A 20,395-nucleotide genomic window follows, 5' to 3' on the forward strand; every position below is an offset into this window, starting at 1 on the left:
TCTTTCCTAGAAAGCCCACTTCCCATGCCTGGGGGTGGATGTTACTAGAACACTAGTCTGGATGCTTGTTGTGGTTTGGTTCTGCTTCTCACAAGTTAGTGCAATCTAATCCTTATCGCTATAAACATATGGAATGCTATAGAGGTCGCCTCAATCTGGTACTTCTTACCATATTTAGTTTTTACAACTATCTATGCTCTTGTTTTAATGCAAAGCTACACAATGGGCTCTTTGAACCCTGCATTCTTGGTATTAAACCCCGAATTATAGTTGCCAGCCCTGAAATTCACAGCTGACCCATAAGGGAATATTTTAATAAATTAAATGTTTTCGAATTATTTTTATTTGTCAATACCGAAGGTGTTTGTTTGTTTAGAATTAAGCACAAAGCTACGCAATGGATTATCTGTACTCTGCCCACTACGGGTATCGAAACTCGGTTTGTAGCGGTGCAAGTCTGCTGTGCCACTGGGGAGTAACACCAAAATGAAGCTTTCTTGTAGAGTTGAGTGTGCACTGAACACACTTAACTGTAAATTAACTAAGAAATTATTAAACATTATTAATAATATGTAACCATGAATAAAAGAACTTTACTGTTTATTCACTCAGGGAAATAATTATGGATAGAATAAATAGATGTGAAAGTTTCATCATACTCCCGAAAGAGAAATAAGGTTAACCACTAATAGATTTCAGCCTAATGAATTCACAGAAGGTACTTTTTAATACCGATTAAAAACACACACTTGTTGTTTTTTCTATGATAAATTATTTTATTTTGGTCTTTCGAGTATGCAAACTCTTTATGCCATAATAATTTGATGATACAAATATATTTTCTTAGAGGGAGATCACAGCAATTAGATCATACGACGAATGGAATCCAATTTTCTGGAAATTGTGACTCAAATAACGTACATAAAATTCACAATATTATTCTGTTCTTAAGATTTCTACAGCTACTAAGCACGTTGAGTTTTAGGGGAAAAGTTATAGCCATTTCAGGATAACCAACAGACTGAATAACATAGTAATACATTTTATGGGGACATAAGTAGTCAAAGACAACAATATTCTGCTAGTTGAAGACAAAGTGAAAGTAGTTTTTCTTATATTCATTCAGCTTCTGGTGGAAAGGGTCCCGCTAGGACAGCCTTGATGAACGCTAAGTGGAGAAACACAATATTAATAAACAATGTTGATAAACGTTGAAAAGAATACAGAGCATAAATAAACAATCCTCTGAACTGATAAAAGTTAAACAGAGAATACACAATATCAATAAATAATCCTTTGAATTGATAAAAGTAAAATAGAGAATTCACATTATCAATAAATAATCCTCTGAACTGATAAGAGCTAAACAGAGAAGAGACAATATAAATAACTTATGCTTTGAAATGACGAAAGCTAAGTCGAGAATTCATATAATTCATGTTTGTTTGTTTTTTTAATTTCGCGCAAAGATACACGAGGGTTATCTGTGCTAGCCGTCCCTAATTTAGCAGTGTAAAACTAGAGGGAAGGCAGCTAGTCATCACCACCCACTGACAACACTTGGGCTATCTACACCAGCTGTCCCTAATTTATCAGTGTAAAACTAGAGGGAAGGCAACTAGTCATCACCATCCACTGACAACACTTGGGCTATCTACGCCAGCTGTCCTTAATTTAGCAGTGTAAAACTAGAGGGAAGGCAGCAAGTCATCACCACCCATTGACAACACTTGGGCTATCTACGCCAGCTGTCCCTAATTTAGCAGTGTAAAACTAGAGGGAAGGCAGCTAGTCATCACCACCCACTGACAACACTTGGGCTATCTACACCAGCTGTCCCTAATTTATCAGTGTAAAACTAGAGGGAAGGCAACTAGTCATCACCATCCACTGACAACACTTGGGCTATCTACGCCAGCTGTCCTTAATTTAGCAGTGTAAAACTAGAGGGAAGGCAGCAAGTCATCACCACCCATTGACAACACTTGGGCTATCTACGCCAGCTGTCCCTAATTTAGCAGTGTAAAACTAGAGGGAAGGCAGCTAGTCATCACCACCCACTGACAACACTTGGGCTACTCTTTTACCAACAAACAGTGGGATTGACCGTTACATTATAACACCCCCACGGTTAAAAGGGCGAGCATGTTTGGTGCGATGTGGAATTGAACCTGCGACCCTTAGATTACTTGTCGAACGCCTTAACCCACCTGGCCACATAATATTCATAAGCAATGTTCAAATTTTTCAGCTGCATCCAAGCGCGTTAAGGCGTGTGACTCGTAATCTGAGGGTCGCGGGTTCGAATCCCGGTCGCACTAAACATGCTCGCCCTTTCAGCCGTGTGGGCGTTATAATGTTACGGTCAATTCCACTATTCGTTGGTAAAAGAGTAGCCCAAGAGTTGGCGGTGGGTGGTGATGACTAGCTGCCTTCCCTCTAGTCTTACACTGCTAAATTAGGGACGGATAGCACAGATAGCCCTCGTGTAGTTTTGTGCGAAATTCAAAAACAAACAAAACAAACAACAACTCTTACCAGAGAACACCTGCGATGATCAGCCAAGCATTGTTCTGTTTGGAACTGTTTTATTAATTTTATACAACAGAGAACATCATTGCACCTCCTAAATAAATTAGTCATCGCTCATGTTTCAAATGTTATTTGAGTTTTGTCAAAGGCATCAATCTTGTTTATGACTGGTTAGTTCCATTCAAGCGGGGCGACAAGAAGTAACTTAACGGGCGTTTACACGAAACCTCAGGCACAAAGCCACCTGGCTCAGTAAATAATGGTTAAGCGAGGAAAAGGAAACCGATGCAGCAGTAAACTGTTGAAAAACATTCAACTAAACTCACATACAAATGTGCAGATTAAAATTTGTTCTCCATAAATAGACATAAAAATATAATTAGTAAAAACTGCTAATTTAAAAGAGGGAACAGGGACCATCAAAATCACACAGAAATATTGTGTAAATTATTTTCTCAAGCTATAAATCACTATTTTGGCCCTACTATAATTGATAAGTACTGTAGACATGGTGTCAAAATAGGGACTTGTAGTTTGCAAAAAATATGTAGATGCAATTTTCAGGATGACTAGGTAGTTAAGGCGCTTGATTCGGCACATTAAAGGTCGTGGGCTCGAATCCCCATCGAAATAAATATGCTCGCTATTTCTACAGTTTGTAAAAGAGAAACCCAAGAGTTGGCGGTGGGTGATGATGACTACCTACCTTTCCTCTAGTCTTTCACTACTAAATTAAGAACAACTAACGCATTTAGTCCTCATGTAGATTTGCGAGAAATTCAAAACAATCCAATTTCCAGTCTAGTTTATTTACATTTTTTAAAGCCCATAGTTGTAGGATTCAACTTGTCCCCCCACGCTAGTACAGCGGTATGTCTCCGGATTTACAACGCTAAAATCAGGGGTTCGATTCCCCTCGGTGGGCTGAGCAGATAGCCCGATGTGGCTTTGCTGTAAGAAAAACGCGCATAAACGCAAACGCTTGATTCAACTTATTTTTGAACTTTTTTGAAGATCCATGTTTCCCTTTTAAAATGTTTATTAATTTTGTAGAGATAGATTCATATGGTGTGGAAACTCTCTTTTGCCACAACTGTTTTTGAAACTTTCACCTGCGATGCTCGCACTTAAAGATATTGTTTTTATTTTGCACTGGAAACTGTTCTCACACTCTTAAACAGTAAAGTTAATTAACTTTATTTATCTATTTTTAACTAAGAAAGGTTACGTTGCTTTTACTGTTGACCCTTTCTAACAAAATGGGAGATTTAATTTTTTTCCAAGGTATTGTATATAATTTATTCTTTATTTATACAATCCACTGTGAGTTTCAAATACGTTATATTTTGCCTATGATTTTAGAAGAACTAATCATGTAAACTAACAAGTTACGATATTTACAAAATTTCATTAATTGGTGTTGACAAATACATTTGTCGCTAGCATCTTTATTTCATAAAACAGACAACAAATAAATACGTTATAAGCTTGTTTGGAATTTCGCACAAAGCTACTCGAGGGCTATCTGTGCTAGCCGTCCCTAATTTAGCAGTGTAAGACTAGAGGGAAGGCAGCTAGTCATCACCACCCACCGCCAACTCTTAGGCTACTCTTTTACCAACGAAAAGTGAGATTGACCGTCACATTATGCGCCCCCACGGCTGGGAGGGCGAGCATGTTTAGCGCGACGCGGGCGCGAACCCGCGACCCTCGGATTACGAGTCGCACGCCTTACGCGCTTGGCCATGCCGGGCCGACGTTATAAGCAATGATAAACGCTATAGTAGGAATGTCATTGCAAGGTTGTTCCCTTAACTTACGTTCGTATTTAATAAACCCGTCTTCGTCTTCTTTCCCAGCGCAGGTCATGATTTCTTCAACTTCAGGATCAGTAAGCCTTTCACCTGTCAAAATATTAAACGTAATTTTGATTTTTCTTGTTGGGTTTGTATTGAACGTTTCTCTGGTGTATTAAAGTTAAGCCTTACACAAAACATTAACCTTGACGTACTGATGTACAATAGATCATTTTAGATATTATGTGTAGCAATATAAACATGCGTAGATAAATCAGTGATATTTGCAAGGATAAGTATAGAAATGGAAATAAATAATTAACTCTAGTGGATTTTTAAATATATTTTTCTAAACTATTTGCGCAGCAGATGGCTTGTGTCAGACCATAATTACAGAATACCTACATACAAGTATAAAAATGTAAACAAAATAACGCCAATATTGTAGTTAATTCCATCGAATGCTGTTGAAGTTTCCTGTCTTTTTACTATGAACACTTTTAACAAGTTTTTTATGGTCAATGTTGTTTATTTTTACGCTGACTGTTGTAACATGAAATCAGATTTACTAAACAAATGAATAATTTGAGTATTAAACAGTTAAAAATACAGTAGATCCTGGTTTGGATGACCCCCGTTGTCGCCGACCACCCGGTGTTTTCGACCATATTTCTGCCAACGGACGGCTTTCAATGTTATTTTCCCCGTAGTGACCGACCACCCGCTGGACGCGACCAGAGACCGCCCGTGTGTGATCAAAAACCGGTCGTTTGGTCGCTTAAATGCTGGTCTTAACGGTCATTTCATAATACCTCACGTCTGATAATTGACAGTTTTGTCCAATGTACTGATGTAAAATATTGCTAAACAAACAAAACCACACCACACGCCAGCTTTTCATTGATAATTGCTGAACAAACATGTCGCATCCAATTAGTAGATTAGTAGACCAAATCATACCAAAAATGATCAGTTCGGTTAAGGTATAAATAGGAGGCATATATTTATTAAAAATCAGTTTCAATTTGATTGTTTTGCTCTACACATATTCAAAACGTCTTTATCTTCATTCTGAAGTCATGACTGATTGTCGAAAACGCAAAGTGCTTTCACTAGAAGATCGTGTGAAAGTTGTTTGAAGGCGGCAAAAGCTGCAGAAAAATAGCAGAATCCATGAACGTTGGAAAGACACAAACACAGAGCATAGTAAATGACAAAGAAAAAAATAATGTCACTGTGGCAAAATGGTGCTAACACTGGCCAAAAATATCAGAAAGCACGGAAAACAGTCTACATGGAGCTGAACGAAAGAGTGTGAGACTGGTTTTGTGCCGCACGTGCCAAAAACCACCCTGTTACTGGCGTAGTCTTGAAGGAATATGCACTGATGAAAGTCACAGAAATGAATCTGGATGACTTCACTGCCTCCAATGGTAATTATTTAGGCCTATAAATTTCCAGCTTGATAACCCAAAATGTTTTAATATGCATTCACTTTTGTTTTACTTGACTTTAATAAGTTTAAGTTACTTTCGCAAATTTTAACGCGTGTTTTGTTTTCTATATTACAGGCTGGCTAGAGGCTTTCCAAAAACGCAACAATCTGTCCATGAAAGTGTTGAATGGAGAAGCAGCAGACGTGAATCCTGCAGCAGTCGATGACTGGAACAAGCGCCTGGCAGCTATTACCGAGGGCTACGAGTTGAAGGATATCTTCAACGCAGATGAGACGGGGCTGTTCTATAGAGCCCTACCCACCCGTTCACTTGTCAAGAAGGGGGACACTTGCAGTGGGGGCAAAAATTCCAAGGAGCGGCTCACCATTTTACTCGCGTGCAGTGCCTCCGGCGAGAAGCTGATCCCATTAGTGATCGGGAAATCTGCCAAGCCCCGCTGTTTTGGCAGCCTGTCAACATCACCGCTTCCCGTAATATATAAACACAATAAGAAGGCGTGGATGACCAGCACTATCTTCAGGGATTGGCTCACAACTATCAACAATAAAATGAAGCTGCAGAAGAGGAAAATCCTTATGTTTGTGGACAACTGCCCCGCTCACCCCGCCATCACCCTGTCAAATGTCAAGTTGCATTTCCTGCCTCCGAACACGACATCAAAGCTACAGCCATGCGACGCAGGAATCATCCGTGCTTTCAAGGTGCATTACAGGAAGCGGCTTGTGAGGCATGTGCTGTTCCAAATGAATAAAACAGACCTTGCAACAGACATCGCGCGATCTGTGAACATTCTGGACATGGTGTACTGGTGTAAACAAGCATGGGATTGTGTTACCGCTGAGACAGTGATCAACTGTTTTCGGAAGTGTGGTTTTGTAGGTTTTGCTCCAGCCACAGAGGACACACCACAACTGGAGCTACCCACAGCAGATCCAGACTTTGAGCGTGTCCTGGGTGGTACATCCTGGGAGGATTTCACCGACTGCGACAGTGACGTAGTCAGCACCGTCCAGTTTGGAGACAACTGGCAGAAGGAGCTCGATGAAGCAGCTGCTGGTGAGCACCAGGAGCCAGAGGAGGAGCAACAAGACCAGGAAACTGGAGACGACTTTGTTCCAGACAACAAGGAGATGGCTAGATGCCTGGAGTATCTTCGAAAGTGCGCAGTGGCCCAGAACAACGCAGAACTTTTGAATATTGTTCAGAGTTGACAGAAGTCAGTGACCGTGTTGGCTCAGCAGACCAGAAAAAAACAGTTGTGCATTCAGGACTTTTTCAAACTGTAAATAAAGTTAATAGAGTCTACATGTATTGTAAAATTGTTTTTGTACAAATTGCTGTTAGTTTGTTTTGTTTTTTTTTGCTAAGAAAAAAATAATAAGAAGAAACAAATGAAAAGCCTTTCTTTGTTTTCTTTGTTAACTTCAAAATATGTACAAATAAAAAAAACATGCAAAAAATGGGCTCCTGCAATAACAGACCACCTGCTGTTTAAGACCACTATTGCTCTGCAGAAGGGGTGGTCTTAAATACCAGGATCTACTGTATTAAATTCAACGTTTATTGAAGAATAGCTATCCAAGATATGTTTTACACATAATATCGATTAAAAATATATTAACTATTTTGGGCGACACTAAACAACTTTAAAACAAACTTCTCAAAATGGTAAGAATGAAAAAGACAAAGGATTTCCTGCAATTTTAAGTAAAAAATTTTAAAATTTTAACTAACGGAAAAGATAGTGAATGAATTCGAGTTTGAAAAAATTGATTATTTCCAATACAAAACAGTTTATGAAATCCAGAAGAAGAAGATAAATCGATAAATAACAGGTGAGGGACAAAGATGCCCCAACTGATTGGTCATGTAGTATAGTTAAATCGGTATACCAAGTGAGAGGAGTACATGAGCCAGCTCAGCAGCTAACATGGTACCATTCTCAGATTTGTCGTAAACTTTAAGACCTTCCATGAAATCTGCGTATGTTCCTTGTTCCTTCTCTTTCCTAACTTGACTGTAGATTGGTAGAAACTCATCAAAAGTCATCATTTTTTCTCCTGAAAACAGATATTTCAATTTATTATCATTACAATTTACCTGAAGCACCAAATTCCTGTCATCAATGAACAATATTGTTTTTCCAAATTAAAAACATAATTTGTGTTTAGGCACGTTACGCTACAGTGTATTAAAAGTGAAAAAACAAACAAAAAAAAACAACTGATGTTATTGAAACAGTGAAAGCCAAGACGTTTCTAGACATATTAAAAACACGGTACTTTATACAACTTTATTAATAAATAAATAAATATTTTTTTACAATTTTTTGTCTAGGTTTAATTAATATTTATTTGATTACTTCTGAGTATTTTTCAAACAATATTTGAAACGTATTTCAAAGCTTCAAATATGAACTATATACTTCATCATGTCGTATCAAGGACTGTTGACTATATATCATGCTATAAATTTTGATTGCTAACTTAAGTTAAACCGAGGGGATAGCAACTATTCAACGATATAATTTTTGTCTGGTGACTGTAAACTGCCTATCGTAAACAGGCTGGTTTGTTTTAGGATTTGTACAGTTACTCTTTTAATTTAAAGACGTGAGCACTTAATCAGTTGGACGAGTTAATTGTTAACTTCCACAGATCAAGTATGCATTTATGTATCTCAGAACGGCTGGTATGGATATTAACACTTTTATTGATAAGGATAGAACAACGTTTCGACCTTCCTAGGTCATCTTCAGTTTAAAAAATAGAGAATATGAAAGTGACCGTTGCCTGACACATGTTTTATGCACAAAAGTATAACCGAGTACAGGATTGTAGGGGGCGTTGCAGGTCGATGTTTTGTTTCGTTTTGAATTTCGCGCAAAGCTACTCGAGGGCTATCTGTGCTAGCCGTCCCTAATTTAGCAGTGTGAGACTAGAGGGAAGGCAGCTAGTCATCACCACCCACTGCCAACACTTGGACTACTCTTTTACCAACAAATAGTAGGATTAACCGTAACATTATAACGTCCCCACGGCTGAAAGGGCGAACATGTTTGATGTGACGGGGATTCGAACCCGCGACCCTCGGATTAGAGTCGAATGCTTTAACCACCTGGCCATGTCGGGCCGAGGTGGATGTTAGGTTATTAATTAGTATAGGTATAAAAGTGTTCCTCTATATTGGTTTAATTTTGGTTTTAGTTGTTGTACAAGTAGGGCTTCATTGATTTTGCGTTTATTTCTCCATACTTAATATCTGGGTGTTTTAAGGTTATATTGTGTTTATTTGATATACAGTGTTCAAAAACCTGTGAAGGTTTTTCTTTGTGTTCTTTGAATCTAGTTTCTATTTTTCTGCTTGTTTCTCCAAGGACTGTTGACTATATATCATGCTATAAATTTTGATTGCTAACTTAAGTTAAACCGAGGGGATAGCAACTATTCAACGATATAATTTTGTCGTGGCAGTTGTTGCATTGTATTTTATAAATACAATGTTTGTATTTTGTGTTTGTCAGTGTAGTTTTCACATAGTTTTTAATAAATTTATTGTGTACTGGAATGATGTTTTATGTTATAAGTTTTTTTCCAACTGTTGGTTATTTTTTCGCTGATGTCGGGAACATGTGGTATGCAACAGTATAAGGTTTTGTAGTTTGTTGTATCTTGGGATTTATTGTTGTTTGCTTGTTGTTTGTCTAGGTGTGTGTATAATATTTTCGACGGTTTTGTTTAGGAAATTTGTTTATGTTGATGAAGTGTTGTTTTATTTTGCTGATTTCATCGTTAATTTTATCAGACGAGCATAGTTTTATGGTTGTGTTTATTTGGTTTTTTAATATGTTGAGTTTTTGTTTTGTTTCATGTGCTGAGTCTCAGGGAATGTATAATCCAGTATGGGTGATTTTTCTGTGGTTTTCAGTTTTGAATTGTGTATCAATTTTAGTGATTTTGAGTTTAAGAAATGCGATTTGATTAGATCTCCTGTTCACAGGTAAACTTAATGTTGTGGTGTATCGAGCTAACGTGATTTTTAAAAACTAAGTGTGTGTTCTGTAGATATGAATCCAGCAATTGTATCATCAACATACCTATACCAGTATAGTGGTGGGTGTAAGGCTGAATTGATCGCTTGAGATTCAATCTGTGTCATAAAAATGTTGGCTAGAACTGGTGACACGGGATTCCCCATACTTAGGACATTTATTTGTAGGTACTTTTTGTTATTACACATAAAAGAGTTAGTTTTGGTGGTAGTGAATTGTATAAGGATTGATAATTGGTTGCTGGAAATGTGTATCAATGGGTTGGGGTCTTGGATATAAAGTTCTAAAGCTATCATACAGGCTTCGGTTGTTGGGACTTTTGTGAAGAGGGAGATTACATGAAACTGACCATTAAGGCTTTATGATTTGGTTGATTAAGAATGTATTTAAAGTTAAAAGAGTCTTTGAAAATGGAGCCAGCTGATGTTACATATTTAGAAAATGCCCACGTTATATATTTGGTTGATTAAGAATGTATTTAAAGTTAAAAGAGTCTTTGAAAATGGAGCCAGCTGATGTTACATATTTAGAAAATGCCCACGTTATATATTTACCGAGGTTGTAGTTAAATGATTCACAGTTCGACATTATGGGTCATAGTGGACAATCAGGTTTGTGAGGATTTGGAATGCCGTAGAGTTGTGGTATGCGTGAGTCGGTCTTTCGTAGGTAAGAATAAATGTTTTCTGAGATTGTGTTGGTGTTTTTCATTTGTAGTAGTATTTTGTTTAATTGGTTTTCATGTGTTTTTTGCTGAAATTATGATTAGTGGTTTGAATTTGTTTGTATCTGATAATATGTTGTTCATTTTTTTTTATGTATTCATTCGTGTTCATTATAACTATAACATTGCCTTTATCTGCTTTTAGAATATTAATGTTTTTGCTTTATTTTAAGTTGTTTATAGAATTAATATTTAGCACTTGCAACGCCCCCTACAATCCCGTATTGGCTTATACTTTCGTCCATGAGACATGCGTGTGGCAACGGTCACTTTCAAACTCTCTCCTTCTTAACCTGAAGATGGCCTAGGAAGGTCGAAACATTGTTCTCTCCTTATCAATAAAAATGTTAATATCCACTCTGAGATACATTTTTATTTCAGGCTGGTGGTTCCTCGTGATCAAGAAATATGCATTTAGTATCTAACGAGGTCATTTGGGATTTCACAATAAAAGTAAGGAAGCATTATCTAACATGGTTCAGTAAATAGTTTATATTTCCTTTGACTAGTTCTGTTAACAAAACAAGTGTTGAAACCAGAATAGTACACATCAAATGTTGCAAAATAAGTTATTTAGATACTCAGGAACAGTTATAGTACACATCAAATGTTGCAAAATAAGTTATTTAGATACTCAGGAACAGTTATAGTACACATCAAATGTTGCAAAATAAGTTATTTAGATACTCAGGAACAGTTATAGTACACATCAAATGTTGCAAAATAAGTTATTTAGATACTCAGGAACAGTTATAGTACACATCAAATGTTGCAAAATAAGTTATTTAGATACTCAGGAACAGTTATAGTACACATCAAATGTTGCAAAATAAGTTATTTAGATACTCAGGAACAGTTATAGTACACATCAAATGTTGCAAAATAAGTTATTTAGATACTCAGGAACAGTTATAGTACACATCAAATGTTACAAAATAAGTTATTTAGATACTCAGGAACAGTTATAGTACACATCAAATGTTGAAAAATAAGTTATTTAGATACTCAGGAACAGTTATGCAGATAAGTATTTCAAGAAAACAAAGTTTTAAATTATAGGTTTGAGTTTTTATTTGAAATAAAAGTATTAATTCGTGATAAACATTTAATTTTTATGTTTGGGTGCATAAAATAAATGAAAAAGTTTCTAGCTGGGACTTATGACTATCTAATGATGCAGCAATATCCACCGCCAGCTCTTGGGCTACTCTTTCATCTACGAATATTGCACGTGCTTCTCGACTAGCTTTACACGAAATTCAAAACATAAAATACATCTACGAAAATTTAAAGTTTCTCGTTTAATTTTAATTTTTACGTTGTACAATAAACAAAAAATACAGCATAAATCTTGTTTGTTTATATTATTTCAGAAATATCTCAAACACAAGGTTTACCCTTTTTTTTTGTACCACCATTTTTAAGAATTGTAGCGATGGTGGGCCGAGTGTCCAGCGACCGAAGTAAGTCCCCGAGGTCTTTGCAGTCAATCTTGCCTTGTCCTTCGAAATCATATATTTCAAAATGATTCTGGGCCTCTAGAAATCGGAAAAATAAATTACCGTTTTGTAATATTTAATATTACTTCTTTAATATTTTAAAACTATTCTACAATAGTTTATGGTGCATATCAGAGACATATGTTGATGTATAATATTTAATTTCCCAAAGTCGTCATAGATTTTATCCCAATACTTAAATAGAAAGAGATAACAAATTGGTAGTGTTTTTTAGGTTCTTAAATTTGTCAGTCTGTTATTTATGATATAATGTCAGTCCTAGCTTGAATTAGTACCACTGTGAGCCAATAATATCTACTAAAATCCGGGGTTCAATTCAGCGTGGTGGACAGATTGCTACAACACTAAAGTATATGGTTCGTTTGTTCATAATGGACAGAAAACATATAATTCATTATGTAGCTTTGCATTAAAAAACAACAAATCTTGTTGTACAGTTTAGACGAAAGTATTCAAAAGCTTATAATAGCAATGTCCACCTACTTTACAATAAATAAAAATGTCCCACTTAGTCAGTCTGTACTTATCAATCTAAAAATGAAGACTCGGAAAAAGATACACGACATGCTGTAATGAAATGTCACATTGATTTTAAAGTTTTAATTTTCTGTAACGTATATCTAACTCAATGTATCTACCATACATCAGAGATAACAAGATATTAATTTTCTATAACGTGTGTCTGACACAATGTATCTATTATAAATCAGAGATGACAAGGTTTTAAGATCTATAACGTATATCTGACATGACGTATTTGCGATACAGAGATAACAGTTTTTATTTTCTATAACGCATATCTGACATGATGCATCTACCATACACCAGAAAATAAAAGGTTGATTATTTATAAACTAGAATTAGTTTTTTTTGTGTGTACATATAATACGATATTTCCCCTAGAAGGGGTGGGGGTATGTTTCAACATTTTTTTTTAAAGCTAGGTGGTACATTTTGAAGTACTGGAGTGCCACATCTGGTAAGTTAGAACGTTTTAATATATCTAAATGAAAATCAAAGACTGGACTTATGATATAAAGTAGGGTTAGACTATCTTCTTTTGTTACAGATGCAAGCAATATATTTGGCCTCATTGTCTAGTCCTAGATCTGCATGAAGGATCTGTGTTAATTGAGTAATAACAACAGCATAACACAAAAGGAAGTGGAAATATTGCGTTGAAAAAACGGGATGATATAATGTGTAACTTTACGTAACAAGAGGATAATAGGAACTAGTTCTGAGGGTACGAATTAAGAAACCAATGTAACATTTGTGTCTCAAGACGTCTTGAACTACATTTTTACTTCAAGTTGGTTTCTCGTCATCACAACGTAACATTTATTTAACTTCTGTCGCGCAAATAAGGAAGAAGAATCGTTTAGGAAATCTGGCACGTTCTTTCACAGAGAACCGTCAGAAACATAAGCTACAAGAAGAGAGGCCATCATCCGTATTCCTTTTATCTGACCATAAAATATAATAAAGTTTCGACTAAAATAATATAAAATTATTGATACCTGCACTTTTGGCTATGAGGTAAATTTGGTGAAATTTGTGGTCAATAGATTGAAGTTGGCAAATTATCTTTGATTGGTTAGCAAACTAGTAGTTAAATCAATGTTAGGACTATTAGTTTGCGTTAATATTCAAACATTTATATTACAAATACAAATATGTATTTGTACGTGTATGTGCAGTTAAGGTCATTTTATTTTATACGTTCATATGATGATAGGTCATAAAATAAAATAAAATTTGAAGCTTAGTTTCTTGTTTATCGGTTTTTCCGATTCTTACGAACAGACGCCAGAGCACTGTTATTAACATAATACCGATCGTTTATATTTTGTGCAACGTTGTACTTAGGCTTAGTGACAAACTCGGTGCACAAAATAGGGTTAAGAGTACACGTAAAAAAATCCAGTTATAGTACAAGATATTCTGGTGAAATACCTAAACAAGTACGAAAACAGACGCAACGAGCCATACGATAATACCAAATAAGGAGACGGAATGGATAAATAGATCTTAGGGCTATTTATAGAGAAAGAGGAGAAAAAGTGAAACTTCAAATATATTCGAGAGTGAACGATAACTAAACCAGGCAAGAAAGTTCTAACAACAATTGTTTTCTAGTCTTCAGTCTATCTGTTTTGCCAAATAACATAAAAGAAATCAGTTGTTACCCAGACACGTGCCCGAGAATGCTGGGTTTTATTTCTATAGTTAATTGCTATTTATAGATAACTTTGCTCAGTCGCCAAATTACGTTTTTGTTTACTTTACTTTTGTAACCAGCTTATTTGAAACACACTTCTCTTTCTTATACGAACCTTAACTGGCATACATTTATATTTCCAAGCTCGTGTGACTTAAACAATTCGTTCAATTAACATTTCAAATTATTTTAAGAGCTTTCTATACTTTATTATTCAGCACCCAGTCAAAAAGAAACAAAACGTGGGGAATTCGACGTGTATGGAAACTCAGTCCAATCTTGTTATAAAATTTATAAGCATATATAAAAGGTACTATTTTAAGGTTTCAGTTACTAATGTGTTAAAACAGACAACAGGTTGACAATAATGGCCCGGCATGGCCAGGTGTGACTCGTAATCTGAGGGTCGCGGGTTCGAATCCCGGTCGCACTAAACATGCTCGCCCTTTCAGCCGTGGGGGCGTTACAATGTACGATCAATCCCACTATTCGTTGGTAAAAGAGTAGCCCAAGAGTTGGCGGTGGGTGGTGATGAGTAGATGCCTTCCCTCTAGTTTTACACTGCTAAATTAGGGACAGCTAGCGCAGATAGCCATCGAGTAACTTTGCGCGAAATTCAAAAAGAAACAAACAAGTTTGACAATAAAGCAGCGTGAAAGGTAGAAATGGTTTTTAAAAAATCGTCAAAGATGTATAAAAACATATTCTTCAAATTATTTACCTTTTTCAGAAACCGGGTCTTCTTTCAAAAGAATATGGTACACAAACATATTTCATTTTTTTAATAAACACGAGCAACCAAAGTAATTTGACAACTGTTTATTTAGAATTAAACACAAAGCTACACAATGGGATATCTGTGCTCTGCTAACACCGGGTATCGAAACCAGATTTTAAGTGGTGTGAGTCCGCAGACATACCAATGAGCCCCTGGGGACCAATTACATAATCAAACTCATTTTACAGAAAAGTGAACTTGAAGATAAGTATTATTATACGTGCTCAGTTGAACGCTATTATTTGTACCACTTGTAAAATTTGAGAAACAACCATACAGACGTACATTTACAGCCAGGCTTTTGATTTACTTCAATAAAAATTACCATTATAGCTGTAAACATTGTAGGGACGGATTTAAACCTAAAAGCAGTTAGTTAAAGTCGGAAGTACTTTTCAAAATGTCTTCAGACGAACGAAATGCCTCTTTCATGTACCTACGGATTCTTTGCATAGCAGGGCAAGTAATTTCCACTAATTCATGTCGAAAGCTGTTCCCTGGGTTGAGTTCCAGCCCTTCGAAGAGTTGGAGTTATTTTCAAATGTCTTCAAACAAACGATATGTGTTTTTAGAAGTTACCTCCAACACCTTGAGGAGCTCAAACCCGATCCAGGGGACAGCTTTTGAAAAACAATTGTTGCAGATACGCGTACTGACACGCGGAGAAACTGTGGGTACATGAAAGAGGTATTTTGTTGTCTGAAGACATTCTGAAAAGTACCTCCGACGTTTGCTCACATCCAAGTCTAAATGCTTAGATATTTGGAAAAAAACAAAACGGAGCAGGTGGTGGGCTCCTTTCACACCAATATGCGATATATACACAGTAATCAAAGTGGAAATTCATAAGTGGGGGTACGCAAAACACGAAATAATAGTTTGTTTGTTTTTGAATTTCGCGCAAAGCTACTCGAGGACTATCTGCGTTAGCCGTCCCTAATTTAGCAGTGTAAGACTAGAGGGAAGGCAGCCAGTCATCACCACCCACCGCCAACTTCTGGGCTACTCTTTGTGACATACCAACGAAAGTGATATTGACCGTCACATTATAACACTCTCACGGCTGAAAGGGCGAGCATGTTTAGTGCGACCGGGATTCGAACCCGCGACCTTCAGATTACGAGTCGCACGCCTTAACCCACCTGGCCATGTCGGGCTCGAAATAATATAAATGAGAGGCGCGCGTGTTTGTGCTTTACTTTAGCACTGTGCATATATTTCGAAATTTCAGTTATTGTCCATGCTCTGTCCACCCCAGGTTATCGAAACTCAAATTTTAGCGCTGTAAGCCCGTAAACGCATAACCGGCTCAATGGAGCCATATAATAAAACAAGGTACAGTTTAATTTATGCATTTGGAAACTACTGTTTGCTCTCACTTACAAGTTTCTTTTGATCGAATTCTGAAGCTTATGATTAATTGTTATGGTGTTCGTCCCATTGCTTCAAACATTCATTCTGCATTTAAGGGCTGTGGGTTTTCAAATCTCATTGTTTGGCTGTGGGTATTGTTGATTTAATGGATTTATAGTTTATCAGTTCTACATTAGAGACGTCTGTGCGCGGGTCTCTTTTGTTTAACTTTATACGTACATTCTAAACTGATGAACGGTGACTAAGGCATCCTCCTGTCGTTAGTATTTTAGTACTGTTAGAGGGAATGGTCTATTTCCATCACTAGGTTTATTTGACTGCAAGCTTTGGAAAAACACTAAAGTTTCTTCTGCTGAAAGACTGGAATGCATGTTGTAAGCCTCGCCGCCAACATTTTACTTAAGTTACAGCACGCGGGAAATAATTCAGAATACATGTTGTAAAGTACTCTAGTTGGGATTAATGGACTTCAGGGTAGGGAGTCCAAGGGACCAGGATCTCTTTTCTAATGGAAAACAAAAACAAAGTAGAAGGGAAGAGTAAAATATTACATTGAAATAAAGAGAGAAACAGATGTAGAAGTGGTATAAATAACATATTCAGGAGGAACAGACGTGGAAGTGGTAGAAATAACATATTCAGGAGGAACAGATGTGGAAGTGGTAGAAATAAAATATTCAGGAGGAACAGGTGTGAAAGTGGTTGAAATAAAATATTCAGGTGGAACAGATGTGGAATTGGTAGAAATAAAATATTCAGGAGGAACAGGTGTGGAAGTGGTTGAAATAAAATATTCAGGAGGAACAGATGTGGAATTGGTAGAAATAAAATATTCAGGAGGAACAATGTGGAAGTGGTAGAAATAAAATATTCAGGAGGAACAGATGTGGAAGTGGTAGAAATAACATATTTAGTTTTTCTCTGGGATCAATTATGCTTGTATTTCTTACTAAAAGGGATCTCGACAGTTTATAGAATGAAGAGAGACGTAAATAATCCATTATTCTAAAATATGATGACTGATGATGAATTTAAAACCAACTAAAAAAAATCACCCCTCCTTTCTAGCTCATACAGTGCTTGGTATAACTTTATTTCTGGGATCACTTCAAAATTTTTATTCTAACAATCAGCTACAAGAGTGAAGAAAAACTCTCTTACTAATTTGCCAATAAAAGGTTCCAGTAAAAACTAACATACTGAATTATATAACAAGATGAATGTTTTTAATGAACATAACATTAAATTATTTAGCAAAATTGAATGTTTTTTATCAAACGTAACACATTAAATTATGCAACAAAACTGAAAGCAACAAAAATTACTCACAAGAAAAACATTTTTAGAGAAGTTTCTCTTTCAGACAGAAATCAACTAATTTATTTTTTTTTCCTTGAAGAGTGGGGGACATAATGTTGTACCATTGCGTTTTAAATGGTATTATACTTGAAGCTATATTTCCTTGTATCAGAATTAGTATGTTGTTTGTAATTAAACATAAAGCTACACGAATGGCTATCTGTACTCTAGCCACCACAGGTATCGAAACTCGGTTTATTTCAGTCTAAGTCCGTAGACATACCGCTGTACCACTGGGGACCCAAAATTAGTAACGTATGTTATGTGCCAGAATGGCTATCTGTACTCTAGCCACCACAGGTATCGAAACTCGGTTTATTTCAGTCTAAGTCCGTAGACATACCGCTGTACCACTGGGGACCCAAAATTAGTAACGTATGTTATGTGCCAGAAATTAACTACTGTAAACAATCGTACTTTACCTAACTTGGACTTTTATAAATTATTTTAAATAACGAGTTAAACTTTTATACATGTACCAATCATTAGTTATATTAAAATGGTAATAATAATAAAAAATACTTTGAAAGAACGAATTGTAAGTTTTTTAATACAATATTCTTCGTTTTACGTCACATTACAACGTTACATGCAAATGAATAAATTAAATTATGCTGTCCATTGTTAGTTCAGAGCAAAGTTTACTGTCTTAAACGCTAGAATGCGGGGTTCAATTACCCTCGGAAAACAAAGTACAGATGACATATTTTGTAGCTTTGTACTAAGAAAACAAAAACATCGATTATGCTACTTGTAATTTAAAAAAAGTGGGTTCTGATTGTCTAATTTATCCCAAGATTCCAAAAGCACATACTGTGAAACATTGTTGTTTATCACGTACACTCATGTAAATGCTTTCGTGTACGATAAATTAATCTCACAATGTTACCATCTAATGATGATTGTTTGTTGTTTGTTTTGAATTTCGCACAAAGTTATACAAGAGTTATCTGCGCTAGCCGTCCCTAATTTAGCAGTGTAAGACCAGAGGGAGTGCAGCTAGTCATCACAACCCATCGCCAACTATTGAGCTACTCTTTTACCAACAAAAAGTGGGATTGACCGTTCCATTATAATGCCCCAAAACTGAAAGGGCGAGCATGTTTGATGTGACGGGGATTCGAACCCGCGACCCTTAGATTACGAGTCGAACGCCTTAACCTACCTGGCCATGCCGGTCCCTCTAATGATGAAGGAAGATTTACTTTGCGTGAATTTTGTTTCTAACTTGAGTTAAATCTTCGCGAAGAGGTGCGTATTTGCAAATAAATAAAATAAAGTTGTTAAGGAAACAGCTTAAACTCTAAAAACATTTTGATATTCGAGGTATAAGTATTTGGTTTTATCTTCAGTTAAACATTTTAAATGTTTTTCAACAATTTACAAAAGTATTCTGCATTTCTTAAACAAATTTAAATTTTCATAAATTAAGGAATAATAAAGTTAGTTTTAGTAAAAATGAAAGTACTCACTTTCTATTTCTACAGGCTTGAGATCTGCCTGGGAGAGAAAACATGTGCATGAATATTTTTAGAGCTAAAATTGGTATACATATTTTTTAATTTATCAAGTAAACGAACTTCAGTTTAAAATTTACTCAAAAGTTACAAATACTAATGTTATATTTAAACATTGGAATTTTAGGGAAATAAATTCACACATTACATGTAATAAACTATCTACGAATGCTAGATAATTTCAATATATAAAATTATGTGTAGCTTTAGTACAGCGAACTTACCATTGTCGTTTTCTCAGCACGTTTACTTCGTTTGCCGCTGGACTCACAGAATAATTTAAAAAGTGAGTTGTGTTGTACTTTTATTTACTTATTCTAGATGTCGCTGTTGTATATTTCTTGATTTTATTTATTTAAGAAATAAATTAATACAAATTTTAATTTGGGGCCATTTTACAATAAAAATACGAAGAAAAGTTATACATCTTTAACTTATTTTCAAAATTGTATAAAATGAGTGAAACTAGGTTTTGAAGACCTACTAGCGAGATTATTTGGTGTCGTTACTGTTTCATTTCATGGCGATTGGTGGTTTAATAGTGTCTGGAAGTCTAAGCCTAATTACATTACGTGAACGGCGGCTTTCGGTTTGTTGTTATTATTTAAAAATATGTTTTGGTATAGTTTTTACATTTCTTTCTGTTTCATATGTTATTATAATATACATGTAGTGAGCTAAATCTGAGTATTTCGGTAAACGCGGAAGTTTATACAGAAGTATGTAATATTGGTTGATTGCGTTTGAACTATAAATAAAGTTGGGAGAAGATATAATCTTATTTAATATTAGATGTAAAACGAAGGTCTAAATTAATTTTATTTGCAGTTATTATGACATATTTAAATATTAAATAATATCAATGATAAAGAAACGAGAACTAAAAATGTCTGAATCTCAGAGTTTGAAAAGGCTTTTACTTTTAATTTTTTGTCATCATTGTTTAGTGGCGAAATCGTGTCATTTAGAATGAGGAATACGATGTAATAATAATAATTTTATTATCTTAACAAGATTTAAGTTCTTACCTCATTATTAAGTATTTTAACAGTCAGAAGTTTAGAAT

At 35.6% G+C, this 20,395-nt stretch overlaps 2 protein-coding genes across 6 annotated transcripts in view; one reads left to right on the plus strand and one right to left on the minus strand.

The window, feature by feature from the left end:
• Positions 1-755: 755 nt before the first annotated feature.
• LOC143240688 (myosin light chain 1-like) lies at positions 756-19,777 on the minus strand. Of its 2 annotated transcripts, XM_076483537.1 has the most exons (6): positions 19,554-19,777; positions 19,285-19,312; positions 11,958-12,098; positions 7,678-7,845; positions 4,353-4,436; positions 756-1,168 (listed from the first exon to the last, which is right to left on the minus strand). In XM_076483537.1, the coding sequence occupies exons 1-6, from the start codon at positions 19,554-19,556 to the stop codon at positions 1,119-1,121; spliced, it is 474 nt and encodes a 157-aa protein (XP_076339652.1). In that variant the 5' UTR covers positions 19,557-19,777; the 3' UTR covers positions 756-1,118. The 2 variants fall into 2 exon arrangements, with proteins under 2 accessions (XP_076339652.1, XP_076339653.1); XM_076483538.1 differs by lacking the exon at positions 4,353-4,436.
• Positions 19,670-20,395, plus strand: part of LOC143240687 (N-chimaerin-like) — a 41,821-nt gene continuing 41,095 nt past the window's right edge. For 3 of the 4 annotated variants that reach the window (XM_076483534.1, XM_076483535.1, XM_076483532.1), the window contains exon 1: positions 19,673-19,918. The gene's annotated coding sequence lies outside the window, so the exon portion shown is untranslated. Of the gene's footprint in view, positions 19,919-20,395 lie in introns of all 4 variants that reach the window. The other variant, XM_076483529.1, reaches the window with a different exon arrangement.

Source organism: Tachypleus tridentatus, chromosome 13, assembly GCF_004210375.1.
Source record: "Tachypleus tridentatus isolate NWPU-2018 chromosome 13, ASM421037v1, whole genome shotgun sequence".
In the NCBI taxonomy this organism is placed as follows: domain Eukaryota; kingdom Metazoa; phylum Arthropoda; class Merostomata; order Xiphosura; family Limulidae; genus Tachypleus; species Tachypleus tridentatus.